Genomic DNA, 22705 nt, shown 5'->3' on the forward strand with positions numbered 1-22705 from the left:
TTTGTCTGTGTGTTAGTTATACCCCCCCCCACGGAAAAAAATAAAAAAAAATACATAAAAAATTACCAGCCACCCCTAATATTGTAGTATGTCACAAACACAATAGTCAAACCACTAAAATATAGTAGAACAGATTTATAAAATACAAGCAATGGATATGGAGTCATTAGGTTATTGCAGTTTTTTTTTTCAACCTTGGGGTCAGAACCTCATGTGGGGTCAGCCTGGAATTTAAATGGGGTTTATATGTCTAATAATTGGTGGGAAAAAAAGAAAAAAAAACAAACATTTCAATTATTGTTTCGCAAATACACATCACACTCAATAAATATCAAATAACTGTATCCTATACTTTAATTTTCTCAAATATCAATCTAAAAATATCTGAGATGGCGCACTTGTCACTTTGTCACTAATCCTGACTACTCTGTATTTGTAACACTTTTCAGAAACATGATCAAAAACTAATTTTAGAAAAAATAAAAAAAAACGTCTCTGGGGTCGCCGCATATTTGCGATATCAAAATGGAGTCACGACCCTAAAAAGGTTGGGAACTTCTGGGTTAATGTGAAGTAAAAAAGAAAGCTTATATAAGAATACTTGGAAGAAAAAAAAAAAAAGAAAAATGTACATATTAAAACTTACCGGAGGGGCCCAACAAGATGGTTTGTACCCAGGACCCAAAATGTGGCGCTACGCCCCTGAGCTGAACATGAGGATCTATATAGTGTGATACTACTACTGTGTTCTATACTATTCATAAAGGGTAAGTGAACAGGTAAGATCTGAAATGGGGATTTTAGGGGTATCTCTTGCCGCCATGATGAATTCATGTTGGGTGTGGGATACATATGTATGTGTATATACGTATATATGCATATGTGTGTATCCATAAAATGAAGAGTCCATCCTTAAGACTGCTCTACTGTAAAGTGCCTTGAGATACCATTGGTTATGATTTGGCGCTATACAAATAAAGATTGATTGATTGATTGATCTCTGTGGCTTTAGTTTTCATTCTAGATGGCAATATGTTGTATTTAAATTAGATCTGTTGTAAAGTACACTGTAATTAATGACGTTTATTAAATAAAAGCCCCACCCCCCAAAAAAAAAACAAACACTTTAGATGCTTTTTTTATTCACAAATAGGAAATAATATACATCAATAACTCAGAAACAAACAAGCAAACAAAAAATGAATCAATCAATAATGTCAGTCAGAACATACGACACTAAGTATCTGACCTAAACCACCAAAATGTTCATTTCTAATTGTAACTTCTTTTTTTTAAAACAATAAAAGCAGAGTTTCTATGAAAGCAATGTAAACCACATTTCAAGAAACAAGAAAACAAGTTCCGTTAGACACTCAAGACTTCAGTGATAAATACACTCAATACTATGTCATACAAGTGATGCAATCAAAGCAGTTTTTGTCTATTAATGAATGAATTATCTGTCTACATCCTACAATATCAATCGTTAGTGAAAAGCACACGCCCTTTGCGAGGGCTACAACTTCTCGGCTGTGTAGGTTTTTAAGCTCCCAACATTTTCTTCACCATGTAGCCAGGCATGTTGTATATGAACAGACCCAGGATGGCGAGCAGCAGGAGAACAGCCAGGATCTTGATGGTCAGCCACCTGTACTGGTCACAAATCAGGTGTTTCGCCGCTTTGAAAGGGATGAGGAACCAGAGGAGGGCAACATCTGGACGACTAAAGGAGAACAGAGACGTTTGAAAAAAAAAGATGTTAACAAAGGTAAAACCATAACAACCATGTCATTATTTCTTTAAAAGAAATACTGATCATTTGTTTTGCCTTTTGATTAGAGTCTAAACTCACAATGATTGTGATTGTGTTGCTGTAATTCACATTGTTTATGTTTATTAATTAGTTTATTCATTTGCAGGTTTATTCCCTCCAGGTTACTCTTTGTTTAAATCAGTAAATAGTTTATAAAAAGTTAAATGTGTAGTGAAAAAAACCACATCTTATAAGCACAAGTTGTTTATTTCATTATCTAGATGTAAAAGTTTATTGGTTTGGGGAAAGAGCGCACAATGGAAAGAATAACAAGTTGACTTTACTTTAAAAAACGTAAAATCATTGCCTTGTAAAAAACTTAGATCAACTACGTTTGATTAACTTTTAAATTATGTTTACTTAGATCAATTACATTGAATCAACTTATAAGTTATTTAAAACTATTTCACATAAATTCGTTTTGGTAACACTTTACTTGAAGTTTGACACATATAGGCTGACATTACGCTGTCGTTATTATGACATGACACCCGTCATTAGCATGAACAGGGTGTTATGAAGGCTGTCTTTGAGGCCCAAGAGACGAGCGAGGAGGGGCCGACTCGCCATCGGAAGCCAATGATAAAGCAATGAATAATGTGTAAGTAAAGTGAGAAAAAATTAGATACAGGTGGAATAAAATGGTCCAAAAGTGTGAATATCGTGGCCAGAAAAGAGGCTAAAATGGGCCGAAAGCAGTCAAGAGTGGCAAAAAAATGGGCAAAAAAGAGGAAACAGGTGGTATGTAATGGCAAATGGTAGCTTAAATGAGGAAAATGTGGCAAACAAACGTGTGGAACAAAATGTAGAGGAAAAAAGGAAACTATTGGAAAGGAAATGTATTTATTGGGCAAAAGGTAGCTTAATTACAAAAAAAATGGTTAAAGATGGGCCAAACCTTGGATAAAAGTGTCAAAAAGAACTTGCAAATATGAAGAAAATAATAGGGAAAAGTGATGTTTATTGGGAAAAGGAGCTACAATTTGAAAAAAGTGTCAAAAATGTTGAAGAGGGGCCAAAAGAGGACAAAGGAAGTTGCAAAATGGCCCAAAAAATGGGTAAAAAAGGGTTAAAATGTTTCCCCCCTTTAAGATTTTCTAGGGGAATAATTTAAATTAAGACAAAGAGCCACTGGCTTAATAACACTTTTATCATGGTTTTAGTAAATATCTGCCTCAGAGCAGACAAAGCCTTGCACACCCCCAAGATCCTTGGTTCCTCCCTTGGGGGGGGGGTTGCAATAGAGGCCCTCAAACAGCATCTTGCATTGGGCCCCCACAAAGCTAGAAACGGCCCTGCGCGTTAGTCTCATCTCACCTTTCGTCATGACATCACTTCTGTTGTGATCTGACACTATAATCAATAAAGTGTGATTGATTGATCACTTTCAGTCATTGAGCTACACGCTTTATTTGTTAACTGCTCTCAAGGAATAGGACTCTGCTTTGTTGTTTGCATCAGAGAGGAGATTTATGGACTTCTACATGGTGTCCTCTGATAAGGTCCTAGGAGTAGGACATGCTACTTCCTACTCCTTTTCGGACAAAATAAATTGTATGTGGTGTATGGCAGTTTAGGGATTATTTTTGCATTATTGTGTATTTTAGTTATCATGGTATTAAATTGTTGTCTGAAATAAATAAATAAATACATAATGTAGTGGGCTGGTCTGGAAACAAAATGCCAGGGCTGGATGTTTTGTCCCACTCCACCCCTGTCCAAGGCTGTCATAATTTAGTGAAAAGTGTCATAATTTAGCAAACGACACATAATGACAGCCTTCATGATACCTTATGCTAATGAAAGATAATGACAGCGTAATTTCAGCCTTATGTATAAAACTTCAAGTAAAGTGTTACTTTAGTTTTTAAGGCAATAAGTTTTCTTTCTTTTTTGAATTTTTTAAGTAAAGTCAGCTTTGTATTCTTTACAGTACAGATAGAAATGATTAAAGCAAGGATGAGAAATGATTTGTCTGGTTATAGTGAAACTGCTGGAACCTTCTGCAGACGTGTCTGAGGAACATCTCAGGCTCCCAGCATTTTCTTGACCATGTAACCTGGCATGCTGTAGAGGAAAAGAGTCAGCATGGCCAACAACAGAAGAACAGTGACAATCTTGATGGCCAGCCACTTGTACTGGTTGCAGATTAAGTGTTTAATGGCCTTGAAGGGAGTGAGGAACCACAGAAGGCTGGTGTCTGGTCGGCTGGAAGAACAGAGACGTGCATGTTCAGTAATACAGGCTTGGAGGGCAGTGGATCACTCTGATGTTTCTCTGCATCCAGATCAATTTTTTTTTAAAATTTCTTTAAATGCAAAATGTTGCTAACATTACTGAAACAACAAGGCAAAAAACGTAGACAAGAGAAAAGCTGCTAAATGTTATCATAAGGTCGCACGAGATGGAAATTAACAAGAAAAATTTTAATTTAATTTTTAATATTTTTTTTGTTTTAGTCAGCTTTGATAGTTTTTAAATATTGTTTATGTATTTTTATGAAACATTTTAAATGTGTTTATCCCCTTGGTTTTAAAGGGCTTGAGGTATATTTATTCCTGCATTTTTATTTACGGAATTATTATTTAACTTGTTTATTTTCTGGTTATTTATGATGGACTTTTATTTTATAAATACACAAAAGTTCAAAAGAGAGCATTTCTTCAAGGTAAAAGTAAAAGAAGTAAGAAGGAAAAAAGCCACTTAGGAAATAAAATCCTCCTCCTCTTCCATACTTGGGTTTCTCCAGTGGCTCTGGTTCATTTCGTCCCTCACCGACCGGACTTTTCTCTGCCTCCTCTCCAGTGAGGAGGTGCAGCTCTGCTTCCACCTTTCCCTAATGGAAACATACAGATAGGGTAGAAAATTGAATTTGCAGGTAGGTCAAAATTTTATACATTATTATATATATATTTTTTTACTGGCCCAAAAACTTTTTATGTCCACAACCTGAAACCACTGCTCTTGTATTGAAATAAAGTGTTTTTGGGGAAAAATAAATTATTTAGCAATGTTGGCTTATGGAAGGAGCCTGTCAATGTCGAGTTACCTACATTTTTACCCGCATTTGGCTCGTGGCAGGTGCTAATTTTAAACCCTGCATATAGACATCTTTCATTAGAAGGTATCAAGACAGTCTTCAAGAGCATTGTTTTATTGCCACCTCATTTAACTGTGGTTTGGGCCATCAGACTTTAGATTAGACACATTTATTTAGTGGTACTAGCAGCAAGTAAACTAATGATGCTGATGTCAAATTACAGCCAGTTATAAAGTTGATCAATGTAATGGTGGGTAAAGAAAATCTACCCTGGAACTTTTTATTGTTTTTTAACTCAATAATTTAATAATAAAAATATTAAATAAAATGCTCAAAGAGCGTAACTGGGGCTACACAAATTTTATCGTGCCCCCTAGCCCTGGTGTAGCGCCGTCCCTGATTTACAATACCAACCAAATGGATCAAATGTCAGTCGGCTTGTATCTTCATGATATCGGACTCCTTTTCCATGGTAACGCTTGGATTTTCACAAGGTCTAAAAAACATTGATTATGGGGACCTACCGTTAGCTCAAACTCATCGTCTTCATTTCTGACCACAAATGGCCACCATCCTTTGATCCTCTTCTGTTTGAAGATGGACACCATGGGCATCTCTGTTTCATTGGTCACCATTTCAATGGTGCACTGCTTGGAAGTCTTTGCCCCACGAGGGAACCGGTTCAGGTCCAGTTCAATCGCCCCTGTTTAAGTGCATTTGAAGATTCAATTACAGCAAGAAATAATTGAAGTAAAAGTTGGCTGGTCATGCTTGGATATAAAATCTACGGATATGTAACAAGATTGACTCAAACCAGTCTCGGAAATTTTAAGAAACTACATTCCTACGTTAATCAGAAGGTTTTTTTTTAATACCGAGGAAATCATCTGCAGAAAAGTGATCAGCGTCCCACACTTGGAGGTTTAGGCGAGCAGGGATCTTATACTCTGTCTCATCCCAGGCAAACATGGACTCTTTCTTTGAGATGACAATCTTCTCCTCAGCCAAGAGGTAGTCAAAGGGGTAGACGAAGCGCCAGTTGAAGTTGCCCTCTCCGGTGATGGAGTGGTAGTGGACGTCTGTGTCCTGCTTGTCCTCTTGTTGCCCCTTTAACCAGCTGTGCCATAAATACAATATGGGATTTTTGATTTATTCAATTTATTCATGTGACTTGAATGTGACCAGTGAGGGATCAGCTAGCTGGACTATGATGTCCAGTGAGTGAAACCTTACCCTCGCACAAAGATGTCACTTGATTTCTCGCCCGTGAAGATATCGTCATCTTCTAAAACAACCTCATCCGTGTTCCAAATAATCACCCTCAGTTCAAACCTGCACACAGGTCAAATTAAGGAGCCAATCCACATCACATTACATGGAATTCTTTAGGAGAATATCCGTGAGTTGATTTTATACTTCTTTGGTTTCCTTGGGGAAATATCCAATGCTGGGCCTGGTGCCATCATATCCTTAGGAAACATATCCACCCAAAGCTCAATCCTTCCCTAGGCATCCAAGAATATCAGAAATTAGAGATACATTGTGCCAACAAAGAAAACAAATAATTTTGAGGCCAAGATATCCTTATCATAGACAACACTATATTGAAGTACTTGTTCAATCCCTGGTTTATCAGGGTGAAGCAGCGGCCGGGTCTCTACGTGTTCTTTCACCAGTTTACATCCCACACGAGGGATTTCCTCCCAGTGATTCAGCACCGTCAGAGCAAGGTGATCATCTGTCTGCTTCTTCAAACCTGATAAATAAAACAAGTATGTTATTATATGTTTCACTCAGCTCACTGCATTATTAGAGGATACCATGTAGAAGCCATTATTAAGTCAGTGCTGCTCAACATGTGGCTCTTCATGTCTTAATTTTAATTACTATTCCCTGAGAAAACCTTAAAAGGAAGAAACTTTTAAACTTTTTACCTATTTCCCTTGGCCATTTTACAACTTCCTTTGTCCCACTTTGCCCCTTTTCAAAAAGTTCTGACACTTTTTTTAGACTTTAGTTCCCATTTGCCAATAAATATCAATTTTTTCCTATTTTTTATCCAATTTTTGTCTTTGTTTAATTTATATGACCACTTTTCATTCAAAAACTTTTGCCCAATAAATACCACTTGTTTCCTTTCCCCCCTACATTTTGCCTCTTTTTGTTCCATGTTTGCCCTTTTTCACTATTGTTTGCCACATTTTGCTAATTTTCACTACTGTTTGCCACATTTTGCTCTCATTTAAGCTACCTTTTGCCATTACATACCACCTGGTTCCTCTTTATTTGCCTATTTTTTGGCCACTCTTGACTGGTTTCGGCTCATTTTAGTCACTTTTCACTCTTTTCTTGCAACATTTTTGCCACTTTTGGACCATTTTTGGCCACCTGTTAATATGTCTACCTCCACTCGCTTGTCAAAAAAACAGACCAACCCACTTCGGGTTGACGGCTCTCCGGGACAATGCCTGGTATGCCAGAAGGCCAGTCCACCCCTGCTTAGATTTACTCTGTTCACATTAGCTATTGTCAAAGCTATCTCTGCATGTTAGCTCAAAGAGCATGGCACTTTTGTAACGGTAAAGTATTGTGAAAAGTCGCTGAATGTCATAAAGTTGGCATTGCTGCTTAATCCACATACAAAAACGACAGGTAAAGATACCATTTTCATCTTCTATCTCAGTCGGTGCCATGAAGACGCGGTTCTCAACCTTCACTCTTCCTCCCGGGCCATAATGAGGTCCGTCTAATTTGCCGTCCTTGCACAGTTTAGCCAAGATTTGTGTTGGCTTCAGCGGATCTCGCCAAACATTGTAACCGTGGCTACAGGAAAAGAAAGATACAGCTATTATTACATCAAAAAAATTTCCACAGCTGTGTCTGGACATGAAGTAGCTAGCCTAGCCTTTCAGTTAAGAATCAGTCTCACATGGCGTAGTTCTGGCCGATGCCACACGTGGCTCTGTGTTTGCTGTAGAAACGGTTCTCAAGGTCAATCTTGGTTTCTCCAATCAGGTCATCAGTTCCCACTAAGTCCCAGTCATATATAGACACTGTTAGGGTGGAATCCATTGGGAATGTGGCCTCCACATCAAAAGATCTAAAAACAAGAAATAAAAAAAACAAACATTTTAAAAGAAATTTAAAGCAAGTACAATACATAGAAAATCCCATACTTACTTCCCAAACAGTGGGTTCAGTTGTTTTGAGATGTAGCTTTCTTTATCTTTGATCTCTGTTTTTCCTAGTTTGATTGCAATGTATGGATCAGCCTTCCCATTTATATCAGCAGGATGGAGGTCTGTCGCCTACAGAAAACAACTAAGTTACTCACGCAGGGTTTAATGCAGAGGGATTTTTTGTAGCAGGGAACAGAAGACCTACTCTGATAACGTAGATGCGGACAAGGACGTTGATCGGATCGTTGTGGGGAATGTTCTGAAACATTCCCATGTTGGAATCAAAGTTCATTTCTCTTTGCATGTCATCAGACACTTTGACCATGCACAAAGATCCCTAAGACACAGAGGAAGACATCTCAGAGTCATTGATGCACATCTTAAATGCACATTAATCTCATCTTTCAACTTCACGACACTTTCTTACTTTGAATTTTCCAACAATCCTGTCGTCATCCAAAACATTCTGGTCATCATCGTCACCACCCTTTCCCCTGAAGAGGTTAAAACTGTGCAGCCAGTCCTCAAAGTTGCCAAAATCACTCTCTAGTTCTTTAGGATACACCTGGTTCGAGACCATACGAAGAAATAAATTCACTTCATAGTGCTTGTTACGGAAACATATATGGAACTCTCTGAATTTGTTGCGTCTACCTTCAGTTCATACAGTTTTGGCTTTTTCTTTTCAAATGGATCAAGAGTCATCTTCTTCTTATCCTTCTTACCCTTCCCTCTTTTGGTGCCTTTCACAGGAGAATCATCAGGTTTGATATCTGAGTACAGGTTAGCAGCACAGGGCCGGACAAAGAAGGGGAACAGGAATGGGTGGGGGAGGGGCAGAACACTCAAGACATGAATTCACCATGAAAGTTGCCAAAACATGTGTTTAGCAAGCATGCCATTGAATTGTATAGCAAAGGTATACAGTTCAGTGGGGATACTTGTTGGTCTGTGAGGCTCCTTCGTGGTTGATATTGTAGAGTAATGAGGGATAAACAATTTCTGTGCAAGATTGTAATGCGTGTTGTGAAGTTGCTTTTACTTCATTAACAGTCCCTAACAACTATTCCATAAAAGTCTATTCTATTTGTGTTTTCCTTTACTATAGTGTTGACAACTTTCATGGACACCATACAGCTAATATGCATGTATGGGGGGGACAAAAAGTAGTTTTCCTTCTTTAGAAATTTTGATTCATGTCATCGTCTACAGAAAGGCTACGATGTCTCTACGAGGTTCACTACTGCACTGTAGAAGAAAACAAAAGAGTTAGTAAAGTTGACACAATCACACATCAGCTATACAGTCTTTATTCATTCCAGAGGACATCTATTGTTACTGGGGAAGGCAAGATAAAAACAATGTTTAAAAGTTTCAAAGATAATTGGCATAAGTATGATTATGAAAAGGCCTTTAGGATTTAAAGTAAATCTACCTCCACCATCTGCAATGTCCATTTCATCTTTGTCCTCTGAGTCTGACAAAGCTGCCTCCTGAGCTTTGAGAGCCTGAAGAGGTTAAAATGGGTTTATCAAAAACATGGCCATTGAAAACATTGACAAGATCTAGTAATTTGGTATTTCAAAGCAGAACTGTGCTGCAAACCTCGGTCAAAGTTTCAATGGAGGCAAAATATTTGGACCACCAGTCCAGCATGCTCTCGTCAATCTCCTCGTCCTCTGGCTCGTCGCCCTTCTTTCTCTTCTTCTTTTTCCCCTTGCCATCCTTTTCGTCATCCTTCAAAAAGAGACATTTTAAGATGAAGGTTAAATTACAGTTATACATCTTTTAATTCAATGTATTAAAATTTCGTCTTACCTCAACTTTAACAACAGCATCAGAGCACTGAGGATGGAGACCAAGGTTTAAAACCGTAGGGAAATTTTTTCATTGCAAACACAAAGTCAGTATCTACTGATTCTCCATTTGGTTATTTATTGTAGTTATTTGTCAATGTATCTGTTTGAAATAAAAGTGTAACGAATCTTTAAAATGGTAACTCACAGAGTCTAGTTTGACCACTGTTTCCATCTTCTTAAAAGATGGCTCATTCTCCATGCTGACGACGACAATTTCCTCTAAAAGAAAACCAAATAGGCCAAAAATGTCCAATTTGTCATTCTCATTAACATAATAATTAACATAAACTGTGTAATCAACATCCCCTTTCATACACAATCTTTGGTTTGCTATACCATCATCATGGAATACGTTAGGAAATATGGTTTTCTTTTTGCCTGTACCTGCGTTGGAGTAATTGTTGAGCTGCTTGTCTGCCCCTCTGTAGATGAACTTCCGAAGGCAGGTGACAGCGTGAGAGCCGACCAATGTGTAGCGGCCAAAAGCTCTGCAGTCCACCACTCGGATGTTCAACGGTGGATGAAGCAATTCATTCTCAGGCAGATCCTGACACACAAAGTTCAGAAGTCAGTTTTATCTGGAGGGATAGATGGGGATTTTTCTTTTTATTATTGAAACAAAAGTTGTCTGATTAAATGTCACTTTCACACAAACACCTGACACAGTGACGTACAATGTGTTTATATTGTGTAAATTCTGTTATTTAAGCCCTAAGGAGAAGTTATGACTTTTTATTTCTGTCAAATCACAAATTTGAAAAACTTGTTCTCTTTCAATTATAAAGAATTTTTAGGAATGTTTGGCACAAATTGGCCTAAGACACAGGCAGAACTAGACTCTACTAGACACAAAGGCTCCTAATCATGGAGACCAGATAATAATATGTAATTAATGATCAAATAATATATGTTTTCCCTACATAATAGGGCGATAGCATTAGGCTCATGTTTGGTTAGCCCAGAGATGGGCAACTTTTATCACAGCGAAGGCCACATATATGTGATTAATTAACATTTCAACAATCATGTCAGCATTTTTAAAATGTGACATGACATCAACAGAAAGAGCAAAGGTGATTGTCTATTTTTGTTGTCATTTAGCACTTTTTGTTTGTTTTGTTCATATATATATATATATATATATATATATATATATATATATTGTTGCCATTTTGTGTGTTAAGAGTAATTTTGTGCATGTTTGTTGTATTTTTGGAGTCCCTTGGATTTCCCTGGTAATAATGTATATTATTATATTTCTGTTATTGTTGTTGTCTTGTTATTTTGGAGTCATTTTTACTTTGGGGGTGCACAAAACTAGACCAAGGGCCACATTTGAGCAACAACTTTTTGTAGATCCTCTGATGCTACACCAGATAGCCACTTAAAACTAATTGTAAATGTCTCTTCGTTTCTTTATTCACTCTTGAAGTATCAAATAAAGCTGGAGAGAAGCTAATTCCACACCATCAGACCCTGAAGAGTATTTAAACACAAGTGAAGTAGACTCAAAACAGTGAGAGGTGTGGGACGAGCATAGCAACATCTTTAGCAAAAATGCTGAATCATGCTTGTGGCACATTATAGTTAGAAAATTATTACAAAGAATTGACAGTATAGAGATTGTCGTGCCTTAACCACGCCCAAAATCAAGGATTATTTAGAATTTCCAGCCTAGACATCAACCAAAACCTCTGGGTTTAGTCACTCGTTAAGTGTAGTTTAAGTACAGTTTTCTTTAAAATGTTTATTACCCATGGGACTATCTGCTGGTTTTCAGAATAAAAGAATATTACCACTTCAAACCACTTGACAAGTGTGCTGAAGTTGGGGTTTTTCCTGTAGTTTGGAATGAGAGCCGACTGAACTCCTTTTCCAGCACATTCAATATCCACTCGTGGCCGATCCACCTGTGCAAGGTTCACCCTTTTCAGGTCTCTCAAACCCCAAAACAAAACCTGAAGAAAATGATACAAACTGGTTTGATTTGTGTTTTTTTTTTGTTGTTTTTGTGAAATTTGTGTACTTGCATAGTTTTTTTAATTTTTTTTTTTTTTACCTCAATCCTGTATTTGCTGAGCACTGGTCTAATCCCCAAAGGTACAGGCAGAATGGGGCCACGATCCATATCTGTTGGCCCATCAATGGGAGGGAGATCGGCTTTTCCATTCGGGCCAATCTGACACACATTATAACAAGGGATCATACAGCAACTGCAGAGATGAAATGTTCACTAGTAGGAAATAGATTCTCTTGTCTGATGAGCAAACCTGCAACAGCTCAAAAGCTGCGAGCATTTCTCCAGCTGTACAGTTTCCACGATAGATCTGATAGTACTCCAGCTGGGGTGGGAAGCGTGGGGGGCCATAGTGCTCATCTGCCATTTTGACCACAGGTTTAGCAAAGGTTCTGCCCATAAAGTCAGCTTTTCCCTGGAAGCACATGGTACTCAATGAAGCAGACCATTAAAAGACATTGGTCCATGCTAAGATAGAATAATGCATTTAATTTATCTAACATGTTTTGCATCAGAAGGATGAAACATGGCTTCTCATGGCGCACATGTTTCTCAAAAGATCAATTGGAAAGTTAAGTGTAAAAAAAACCCAAAACCATAAGGGAAAGACATTTCCAAAAGTGAGGCCCCTAAATAACCAGTAAACTGCAAAACAGAACTTTTATGTACAATTAAATGTCTTGCAGTTAGTGGTTATTAAGACTGATAAAGATCAATTCCTGCTGACAACATTCAAAACCACAAAGTTTCACTAAAAGGAATGCAACAGGGATAAACTGGTCATTATGCTATCAATGCGAAGTGACCCATCTTATTCCTCTTGCATGCCTTTCAGTACAGTCTACTCTGCACACATTGCTATGGTACATCAATCCAATCCACACTCTACTTATCCAAAGGGTCATCCAACACAAAGGTGTTATAGTCAGGAGCAAATGTAAAATCATCAGTTAGCAAATGTTCTCTTGCATAATAATTCCACACCATGAAATTACATGATTTCTAAGTCAATCACCATACTGGTTTTTAATTGGTTATTTAATACAAGACAGAGAGAAAAATCAAGAATATATTCAGAGGTGAAAGTAATGGATTACATGTACTCATGTTACTGTAATTGAGTTGCTTTTATGGGTACTAAATCAGTAATTTTCCTTGTACTCAAGTATTTTAAAAGAAGTAAAGGCATTCATTACATTTCTACACCCAATCATTACTGAGTAACCTATTATTTTTTGTTTTTAAATGATCAACGGATATTGTGAAACTACAAAAATTGAAATGACCAGGCAACAATCAAATCCTCACATCAAAGCCGACCAACCAGATGAAATATTATGCACCGCGTCAAAACAGCATTGAATGAAGGGTATTTTCTCAGTTGTAGAGTTTGTAAATTAGCCTCAGAATTTTTTTATTTTGAATTTAATTCATCTGTGTTATTTTATTTTAAAACCATATATTTTAGACAGATTTCCTCGTGGAAAAAAAAAAAGTTCCAATTGTGCAAGATGTCATCTCTTCCTTTTTAAGTTTATACGTGTGATGTTTACTGTATGCAAGAGAACTGTGGCAAGGTTTATTACCAACAATAAAAGTGGGGGGTGAAAGTAACCCGTAACTTTTACTTTGAGAACTATTTATTTGAACTACTTGTTACTTGTACTTGAGTATTTTATGTATGACTTACTTGTACTTGAGTACAATTTCAATCAATTAACAGTACTTCTTGAATAGGATATATTAGTACTTTTTACACCTCTGAATATATCACATGTTGGATATAGACTCTTCACTGTACATGGCATGTTATTTCATTGGCAAGGGCCCCATTTTTACAACAAAGCAAGAAAATGCTTGAAATATTCAAGCTGTGGCCCCATTCAGTTGTGTTCTCACTCAAAATGTCTGCAAATCTGACAGCATCCTTGAAACATTATACCTGCACCTGGCTTATTTTACACTCTGCATGGCATTTTGTATTGTCAAAATAGGTCCGTTAGATTGAAAGACCAGCTGTTGAATTATTTGTAGACAACGACAAAGAAGCATACTAAAACAATTCCTGTTGAGGAATCTGAGCCACCCGAAGACAGCTTTAACTCCGATTCAAATGAATGGTAATAGAGAAGCTTCTAAATAACCCTCACCACTGTGTCTTGGTCATAAATTTCAATCACGATAATGGGTGGATCATCTCTCAGTTCACTGGCCTCTCCAAACAGCTCTACATTCTCAAAAACCAGCAGCTGGTCCCATGTGGGACAGAGAGTCTCAGGCAGGATCTGAAAGTCAAAAAAAAGTATTTAGGAAGGGTAAACACTAGTGTATTTCGTGAGACTGATTGGACCAAGGATTTGCATGCACGTTTACCTCAGTGACTTGGCTTTGGGTTGAGAAGAAGACTCTTGCAAAGGGATCAGACAGACCTGTGCTGTCAGCTGCAAACAGGCTTCGAGCTTGGTACATGTGGACCCTTAGCTGAAAGATCTGTTTCACTAAAGTGGAAAGGTATATTTATATATTTATGTCAACCCTTTCTTCAGTTTTACAGAATGGTTTTAGCCTTACTCATGTAGGTGAGGCTGATTGGTGGTGAAAGGGGGAGGCCGGGCCCCTTTGACAATCTATTTTCCTCAAATCCATTGGGCAGGCCGCACAGGTAATCTTTACGCTGCTTATTTAAACCCAACCAAAGATAAATCTCTATCTTAGACTGTACCGTCCAGCCCGCAGGCCCAAAACCTTTCTTTCCAGGGATCTAAGATGGAGAGAATTCATGAAAGACTTCAATACCAAAACAAGAAACTGTTGAACTGTTGTGAATGTCTCACCCTGAGAAAGATGGTTTTGACTTTCCCACAGTCTTTTCCTCTCTCCTCATCTGTACTGGAATATAGGATGTCTTTGGAAGGAACACGTGCATAAGCAATACGTTTCCCATTGCTTATCATCCATATGAACACATCTGGAATGCTGTGTTGAGGCTGCAGGAAGAAAACACTTGTCATAGTGCACCTCAGCTCATCTACAATAGAGATCAACAGGACCAGAGTTGTGGGTCTTACATCGTCTGCCAGGAAGCGTAGCCTGGACAGGAAGTTCTGTGACAGCTTCAGTTTATCTCTGACCGTGCTTTTTTTCACTTGTGATCTCATGGCCTTTGCTTGCTGACCAATGTTTTCCTAATTCCAGAAGGAAGTTCTGCTTATTAGCAAGTACGGTAACAACATATACTCTTTGTGGACACTTTAGTAAAAGTAAACTTTTTCTTGAAAAAACCTACCACTTCTGACAAGCACAGCTTCAGTCTCTCCCTGTCCAGCTTGGTTCTGCCGGACTGATTCTGGTCCTTGTTTGCCAATGACAGAAATTGACTAAAAAGAAAATAGAGCTAGGTTAAAGTCAATTTAAAGATGAAAATACAGTTTTATAGTTGTTCTATAAGTACTCACTTGCATCCGTGGCTGAGCTCCTCAAGGACACCTCTCAGCCTCCGCTCAGGGTAGGTCTTTTCTGTTTTAATGATCTCTTGCACATCATTCAGTCCATCCTCCTGTAAGAGCAGTTAAAGTGCTGACCATAACTATAGGAAAAACACTCCACGGACTTGTGGTAAGTTACTTGCCAGTTTATCAGCGGTGTTGTCGATAATGTTGGCATTATAAAGTCTCCTTCGCTGATCCTGCCACCAACTCTTGATGTAAATACACGGTTTTCTCTCAAAATATGGCAGATGGAAGTAATTTCTGTGAAGACAAACTGAGGGGTTTATGATCAGACAAAAAATTGTTGAACACTTTTGTAACAGTTTTCTGTGATTGAGCATTAGTAGTATCATTATTGTTCTTACCGGTCAGTGATGACAGGTTTCATGGGCGGAGTGGTTGCCACTGACATCAGGTCTCCATCATCGTCCATCTCTTCTTCACTGGAATTATGGATCAGTTCAGTTTCTTCCTCGTCACCATCACCTTTACTCTTCCCTGCCTTAGGTTTCGGTTTGCCAACTCCATCAACCTCATTTCCATAGTAACCTGGTGATATACAACACTGATGAGGATACTGTAGCTGGTCTAACACCATGTGCTGACAAACTAATGAGGCAATGAAACAGTGGCACCTATGGTGACTTCAAAGTTGATGGGTTTATCACCAATCTTTCTGTCAACCATTGTGGCCTCCAGGAACGATCCAAAGAGAAAAAACTCCTCGACTTTCCCTGTGGCAGCCTGCAAAAAGAGCCAAAGAGTGAATGTTTCAAGGTGAGATCATGTGCTTTTTGCTTCTTTGAATTCATTAAATATTAATGATTATCACGTTCATACACTGCCAGGGGTAGTGCCAAACTGTGCTGTTGAGTTGACAAAGTTCCCCAGAGAGAAAACCCACAATAAACTGCTATGAAAAATGTATCAAGTTGGCTACATAAATACTATCAATTATTCACACTAGCAGCAGAATAACTTGTAAGCAAAAAAAAACTGTGCTTCTGCATGGCTGCTCCTCCAGGCTGGGACCCACCTCAGAGATGTTGGGTACTCCATCCACCTGCACATCAGTGGAGCACGATATGTCAGGCGAGGAGGTGTCCAGGATCTCCACACCCAGGCTGATGAGCAGTCTGGCTCTGAAGGACACGCCTTCCCCAAGCCCGTCGTTTAGCTCCTGGTACTCATCCATCAGGGTGTAGGTACGCGTGGAGCCGTACATGTTCACCCAGGCAGGACCAAGAGTTGGAAGGAAGCCTTGGATATGAGATAATTGGATTGGAATTAAGATTTAAATAGAAAACCTCCCATGATAAAGAAATGTTTTTTTTACAGCATGAAACTTGTAATCAAATTAAAAATGACCTTTGTCCCCATCATTGGATATCTTTCGCAGGTCCAAGAAGTGTGTACCAAGTGCAATATCATTGACTTTGTCTGAGTCTCGGATCTGTATCTTCATGCGTTTACACAGTGGTGGAAACATCTCCGTAAACACGATTTGTTCATTCCAGATAGGCTCATAGCAGCTCTTCTGAACTGATGTTTTCCCCTGAATTAACACATTACAACCTTGATATTGTCTCACATTGCTGAGTTCAATCAGGCTTTATGAAAAAGTTGTCTAACCTTCTGCCCAGCAAACAAGGCCTGGACGTAAGGGTCTATCAGGTCTTTGTTTTCTCCAATGAATGCCTTTTTCACATTGGCCATGATGCTGGTGTTCATTTTAGGGAGTCCCTCTGCTCGGTAGATCTTCAGGTAATATCGCGCCCACTGTCGTTCTGCAGGCACGCCCTCTGGCAGGAGGAGATTCCTGAAATAACATTATTATAGTAAGTTTTAGGTCATGATTATAGTGAAAGAGTATCAGGCTTTGTCAGTGTCTTTTTTTTCTTCACCCTTCTATATCATCATCATCAGATTCATTGGCCTTGTGTGGAGTTTTTAAGGTGTCGCCTTTAGCCACGACTGCAACATCACATTTGATGTAGCCTTTACACCCTGCTGTGATGTCATCAGGATCAGACAGCAGAGCCCATTTGTGATAGAACTGATGGTCTGCAGAGTGTGAAAGATCGAAGAGAAAATAAACTTGTGTGATCAACACTGAGTGACAATTGTAAAGCTGATTTTCGTTACCTACCGAGCTGAGAGTAGATGGTGCCAACGTCAAGTTTAAAAGTTCCCACCAGTGTCCCACTACGCAGGAGATTTTTAGAGTGGATCACCTACAGTTTTATTGAAGAAAAAGAATAAAAATGTTTGGGTTTTGTTTTTGAGAACAATCATAGATTACCAATAATTTATTGGTTGATAGGTGAGGGACTTACAGACAGTTTCAGGATTTTGTCAAACATAACGTCTGGAGGGACGTGGAAGTCAAACACAAAGTACTAAAAAAGAAAAAAAAAATGTATTAGTGTGACTTTATCCACATTACCTCTTTTGGAGAATACATTTTTTGGATATTCAAAACGTTGTGAGGGTAACTTACTTCATTATAGTATGGGCAGTTGGTTGACTCCTTCATGGATGTGTATTTTTTATCTTCTCCAATCTCTACACAGACCAGGGGATCCATGTTCAAGCCCACCAGCTGCCTCGCTTCAATTACTGTCACACTAACCTGAAAATAATCAATCAGTGATTCTCCCCCCAAAATATCTAGCTCAAGATAAACAGAAATCACAATAATGATAAAACAGTCTTACTTGGTAATCTACAGGCCTTCCAGAGCTGGGCTCCATTTTAATGTCAGGCTTTGATCTGTTTGAAAATGAGAAACAGAAAATCAGACATCTGATAATCAGATAAATAACAACATCAGTTTAAAGCAGCGGTGTCAAACTCATTTTAGTTCAGGGGCCAATTACTGACCAGTTTGATATCATGTGGGATGCAGATTTTAGGCAGGGAAAACATGCAATTTCATCATTATAGTGCCCATATTTGCACTTCCATGTATAAATAACATATACAGCATGTAAGGCACAGACAATATCTAAACAATATTTTGTTATTTTGTTGATGAAAATTGCAAGATTTTGGAGAAATTGAACAATCTCTCTACAATTTAAGACTAAAAATTATTGTCATTTTGTGATTTAAGCATGAGAAAATTTTGAGCCCCTGTTTGTGTATTTGGAGGGGCTGGGATATCTGAATTAGGTGGTAATTTACAAGAGGGTTTATGTTTTTTCTATTATTTTCATTTTGTCTTTCGGATGCTCCAAAGGGCCGTACTAGGCCCTCAGGCTTTGAATTTGACATGTGCGTCAAAGGCTTCAAAGGTGATTGTATGACCTTTTGTTGGAGACATTAGTGGTGACAGCTGTGACTGAGGCCACAGAGATGCTGTCTGGGTCGACATTTCTTCCCATGAACGCTCCTTGTCGATCCAAGTTCTCCGTCTCCAGCACAGCTGGCTCATCTGGAGTTAATGTGAAACAAATTAGAAAAAACTTCACATGATCAACAATAACAGACATGAAAGTTGAAGGTTTTTAGGACCTGACTTGAAATCCATTGACCACAAGTAATTAAAAATACAGCTCACTGAAATGGGATCCAGGAGGCGTGTTTCACGCTTACCTCCAGTTTTGTCCTCCTTGTGTCCGCGGTGCTTACTGCGCTTCATCCTTCAAATAAGTTTGTCTTATGCTCTGTAAAGGTTATTCAAAGATGTTTATTATCGCTATGGGCAACACATTTTCAAATTAAGTAATAAAAATCATCCATTACAACAACAACCAACTCATTTCTACGATCAAACACCCAAAAACGTTGCAAAACCTGCAACCAGAGCCTCTTTTTCTGTGTTAACAGGAAAAAACCTTTTAGATACACCTCAACATGTGACTATAGACAACACGTTATTGCACAAATTGCCATGACACTGCTTGAGTACACAGTACGATAGCACATATGCTATTGTGTAAAACAGGGATTCTCCACTAGTCCCACCCTGGGACCAATCTTTTTCCACAGTCATTAAATCGCCACCCACTTTTTTTTCAAAATTCAAACAAAAAAAGTTCATTTTTCAAAAATTGCTGTTGTAAACATGTATATAATCATTTTTTAAATATAAATCTATATATTATCCTGTGCAACATGCATTTCACAGCATGCCTGACAATCTAAAGGTTTATTTCAAGATAAAAGACAAGCCCAACACAATAGACATTAAGTATTCATTTGGTTTTGACCAGCTGTCCGCGACCCACCCAGTACAGGTCCACGACCCACCAGTTGAGAATCACTGGTGTAAAAAGAGGTGTCAGTGTGCCACCACACCCTAGCTCACCCTCTAAAAGGAGCCACTGAATTATTCAAATGAGCTGGCTTTAATACTTTAATTGAAGAGGATACATTTCACAAACTTGAAAAATAATACACTTCAAATAAATAACTGCTGGAAAATGATTCGCCAACTTCCAACAGTGCACAGCATCCCAAAATGTTTGCCTTTAATGCAATACGGTAAATTGTTTTTAAATAAATATTCTTATCAGGGGTTCAACTCAACCAATGTCTTCTTTTAACAGATTTATTTTAAAGCTCAACTTTTTTCATTTGAAAAATTGATAAGCACTGATGGATGGATGGATGGATGGAGGGAATTACATAAAAAAAATAAAATAAAAATGAAACACACATTCAAAAATTAAACATTTGGCAAAAATGACCAAACCTTAATAACCGTCCAAATTCAAGTTTCACAATTTTTCTGGAACATTTTTAGATTTATTTTCAAAAGGCTCAAAAAATACATTCACAATAATATATTTTTAACATGCATTTTTTTTCCTAAGCATTCCCTAAATTACATGTATTTGTTTTAAATAGGGGGGACAATAACACACTTACCTTCAACAAAACAAATAATGGTCTCTGAAGTATATAGAAAAACATTGTGACTAAATATTGTGCATGCAGAAAGATAAGCTACTGTAAGTCAGATTTTACATACCATTCAAGGTGAAAGATTATCCTGTTTCTTTTCTTTAGTATCTTCGCGACACGGCTTCTTGGGGAGAAACCCCCTGAGTGTATGTCCGTTTTTTTTTTCCTCAGAAGGAAAGATCAAGCTCCACAAACATTTTAGATTTTCATACAGCACAAACAATTAGGCCACAAAGTATAGTTGCACAGAAAAGAATTGTCTGAAGTTGCCAGTCTGAAGTTCGGCAGCAGTGATGTGATACACCAATGAATAGTGCATGAATGCTGAACCTGAGACTGGTAACTATAACTAGGGCCTGCTGAGAGACGTCACTGTGAGCAGATTCTTCCAATCCACACTGGCCGTTAACAATGCAAAGGGTGCAAATATTAAACATTTCTATTGAGATCTATTTTTTGAATGAAAGTCACGCCAACATTCAACTTGCGGTATTTAATTTTTAGCTATTATTTGCTTTTCACTGTGCTAATGATATCCCCCCATGTAACCATGATGCATACTTTGGTTACAGCGGTCACAATGCAGTTAGAAAACCGGAACATTTAGGCATTCAAGCGCAGAACCTATTGGTAAAAGGTCAATATGCTTTTATTGCTATTATACAACCAAACCTAGAACAAAATTACTGGTCGGGGTGGAAAGATGGCCAAGTTTTTCCAATGTGGGTCAGCTTGTTTGGTGAGAGAAGCTAGAGACATCTAATGCAAGCAGGAGGAGAACAGTAATCAATAAAGGTGGGACGATGTATCGTGTGACAAGATATCGCAAAATTAAGACAACACGGTATGTATGAACAAGGGTAGGAATGGTATGATCCACATGATCTATACGCCAAATTGTTATGTTTTTGTTTTTTTCATATTTCTACTGAGTTGAAAAAATCATCCAGAGTAAGCATGGCCAGAGTTAAAGTTCTTTCAACTGTACTTTTTTGTGTCTATTTTTCTTTTCCAAAAACATTGAATTGTGTCGTTATGGTAAACCATTTATAATCGATTATTGCATCGATTTGTGAACTCTGTGTATCTTCTCACTCCTAGTAAACAACAACTGAATATCTTTTCTATTTGATCTATGCCAGAGATGGGCAACTTTTATCACAACAGGGGCCACAAATATGTCATTGATTGATGCAAGGGCCACATTATCCACGATCAACATTTGTCAGCATTTGAAAAAAAATGACTCGAACAGAAAAAAAACAGGTTTATCTATTTTGTTGTCATTATGTATGTTTTGTCTCATTTTGTGTTTATGACATTATTTAGTATTTTTCTCCTCTCTTTTTGTATATTTCTGTTACCATTTTGTGTGTTAAAAGTCATTTTGTGCATTTTTGTTGTTGTGCTGTTGGAGCCCCTTTCATGTATGTCTGATGTCATACTGTATATTATTATTTTTCTGTTATTGATGTAATAATTTTTGTTTATTTTGCTATAAATTTGGAGTAAATTTTAACTTTGGGGGCCACACAAAATTAGACCGATGTTAATTTGACCTATAGTGGGTACGGAAAATATTCAGACCCCTTTAAATTTTTCACTCTTTGTTTCATTGCAGCCATTTGCTAAAATTAAAAAAGTTCATTTTATTTCTCATTAATGTACACTCAGCACCCCATCTTGACATAAATGACCAGAAATGTAGAATTTTTTGCAAATTTATTCAAAAAGAAAAACTGAAATATCACATGGTCATAAGTATTCAGACCCTTTGCTGTGACACTCATATTGAACTTACATGCTGTCCATTTTTTCTGATCCGCCTTGAGATGGTGTCCAGCTGTGTTTAATTAAACTGATTGGACTTGATTAGGAAAGACACACACCTGTCTATATAAGACCTTACAGCTCACAGTGCATGTCAGCGCAAATGAGAATCATGAGGTCGAAGACACTGCCCAAGGAGCTCAGAGACAGAATTGTGGCAAGGCACAGATGGCCTCCATAATCCTTAAATGGAAGAAGTTTGAGACGACCAGAACTCTTCCTAGACCTGGCCATCCAGCCAAACTGAGCAATTGTGGGAAAAGAGCCTTGGCGAGAGAAGAACCCAAAGATCACTGTGGCTGTAGGGAGATAAGAGAAAGTTCCACAAAGTCAACTATCACTGTAGCCCTCCACCAGTCGGGGCTTTATGGCAGAGTGGCCCGACGAAGCCTTTCCTCAGTGCAAGACATAAGAAAGCCTGCATAGTGTTGCCAAAAAACATATGAAGGACTCCCAGACTATGAGAAATAAAATTCTCTGGTCTGATGAGACCAAGGTTGAACTTTTTGGGGTTAATTCTAAATGGTATGTGTGGAGAAAACAAGGCACTGCTCATCACCTCCCAATA

General features: G+C 38.0%; 1 protein-coding gene across 2 annotated transcripts; it reads right to left on the minus strand.

Annotated features, from left to right (window-relative positions):
• Positions 1-1365: 1365 nt before the first annotated feature.
• On the minus strand, positions 1366-20603 carry LOC114456206 (otoferlin-like). 2 transcript variants are annotated; one of them, XM_028437831.1, is made up of 42 exons: positions 20375-20603; positions 18994-19064; positions 18706-18832; positions 18114-18168; positions 17897-18028; positions 17733-17795; positions 17546-17630; positions 17301-17460; positions 17029-17215; positions 16765-16951; positions 16433-16656; positions 16032-16140; positions 15762-15945; positions 15537-15657; positions 15364-15464; positions 15195-15285; positions 14977-15093; positions 14743-14895; positions 14480-14669; positions 14282-14406; positions 14062-14193; positions 12162-12323; positions 11951-12070; positions 11688-11849; positions 10276-10438; positions 10037-10110; positions 9851-9877; positions 9638-9769; positions 9468-9540; positions 8687-8805; positions 8460-8597; positions 8238-8369; positions 8034-8161; positions 7783-7953; positions 7516-7676; positions 6467-6609; positions 6270-6358; positions 6087-6185; positions 5729-5970; positions 5378-5556; positions 4549-4649; positions 1366-1723 (listed from the first exon to the last, which is right to left on the minus strand). In XM_028437831.1, exons 2-42 carry the CDS (start codon positions 19037-19039, stop codon positions 1543-1545), a joined length of 5385 nt encoding a protein of 1794 aa, XP_028293632.1. In that variant the 5' UTR covers positions 19040-19064; positions 20375-20603; the 3' UTR covers positions 1366-1542. The 2 variants fall into 2 exon arrangements, with proteins under 2 accessions (XP_028293632.1, XP_028293631.1); XM_028437830.1 differs by having other exon boundaries at positions 14059-14193.
• Positions 20604-22705: the final 2102 nt, after the last annotated feature.

This window comes from Gouania willdenowi, chromosome 22 (genome assembly GCF_900634775.1).
Source record: "Gouania willdenowi chromosome 22, fGouWil2.1, whole genome shotgun sequence".
Lineage (NCBI taxonomy): Eukaryota > Metazoa > Chordata > Actinopteri > Blenniiformes > Gobiesocidae > Gouania > Gouania willdenowi.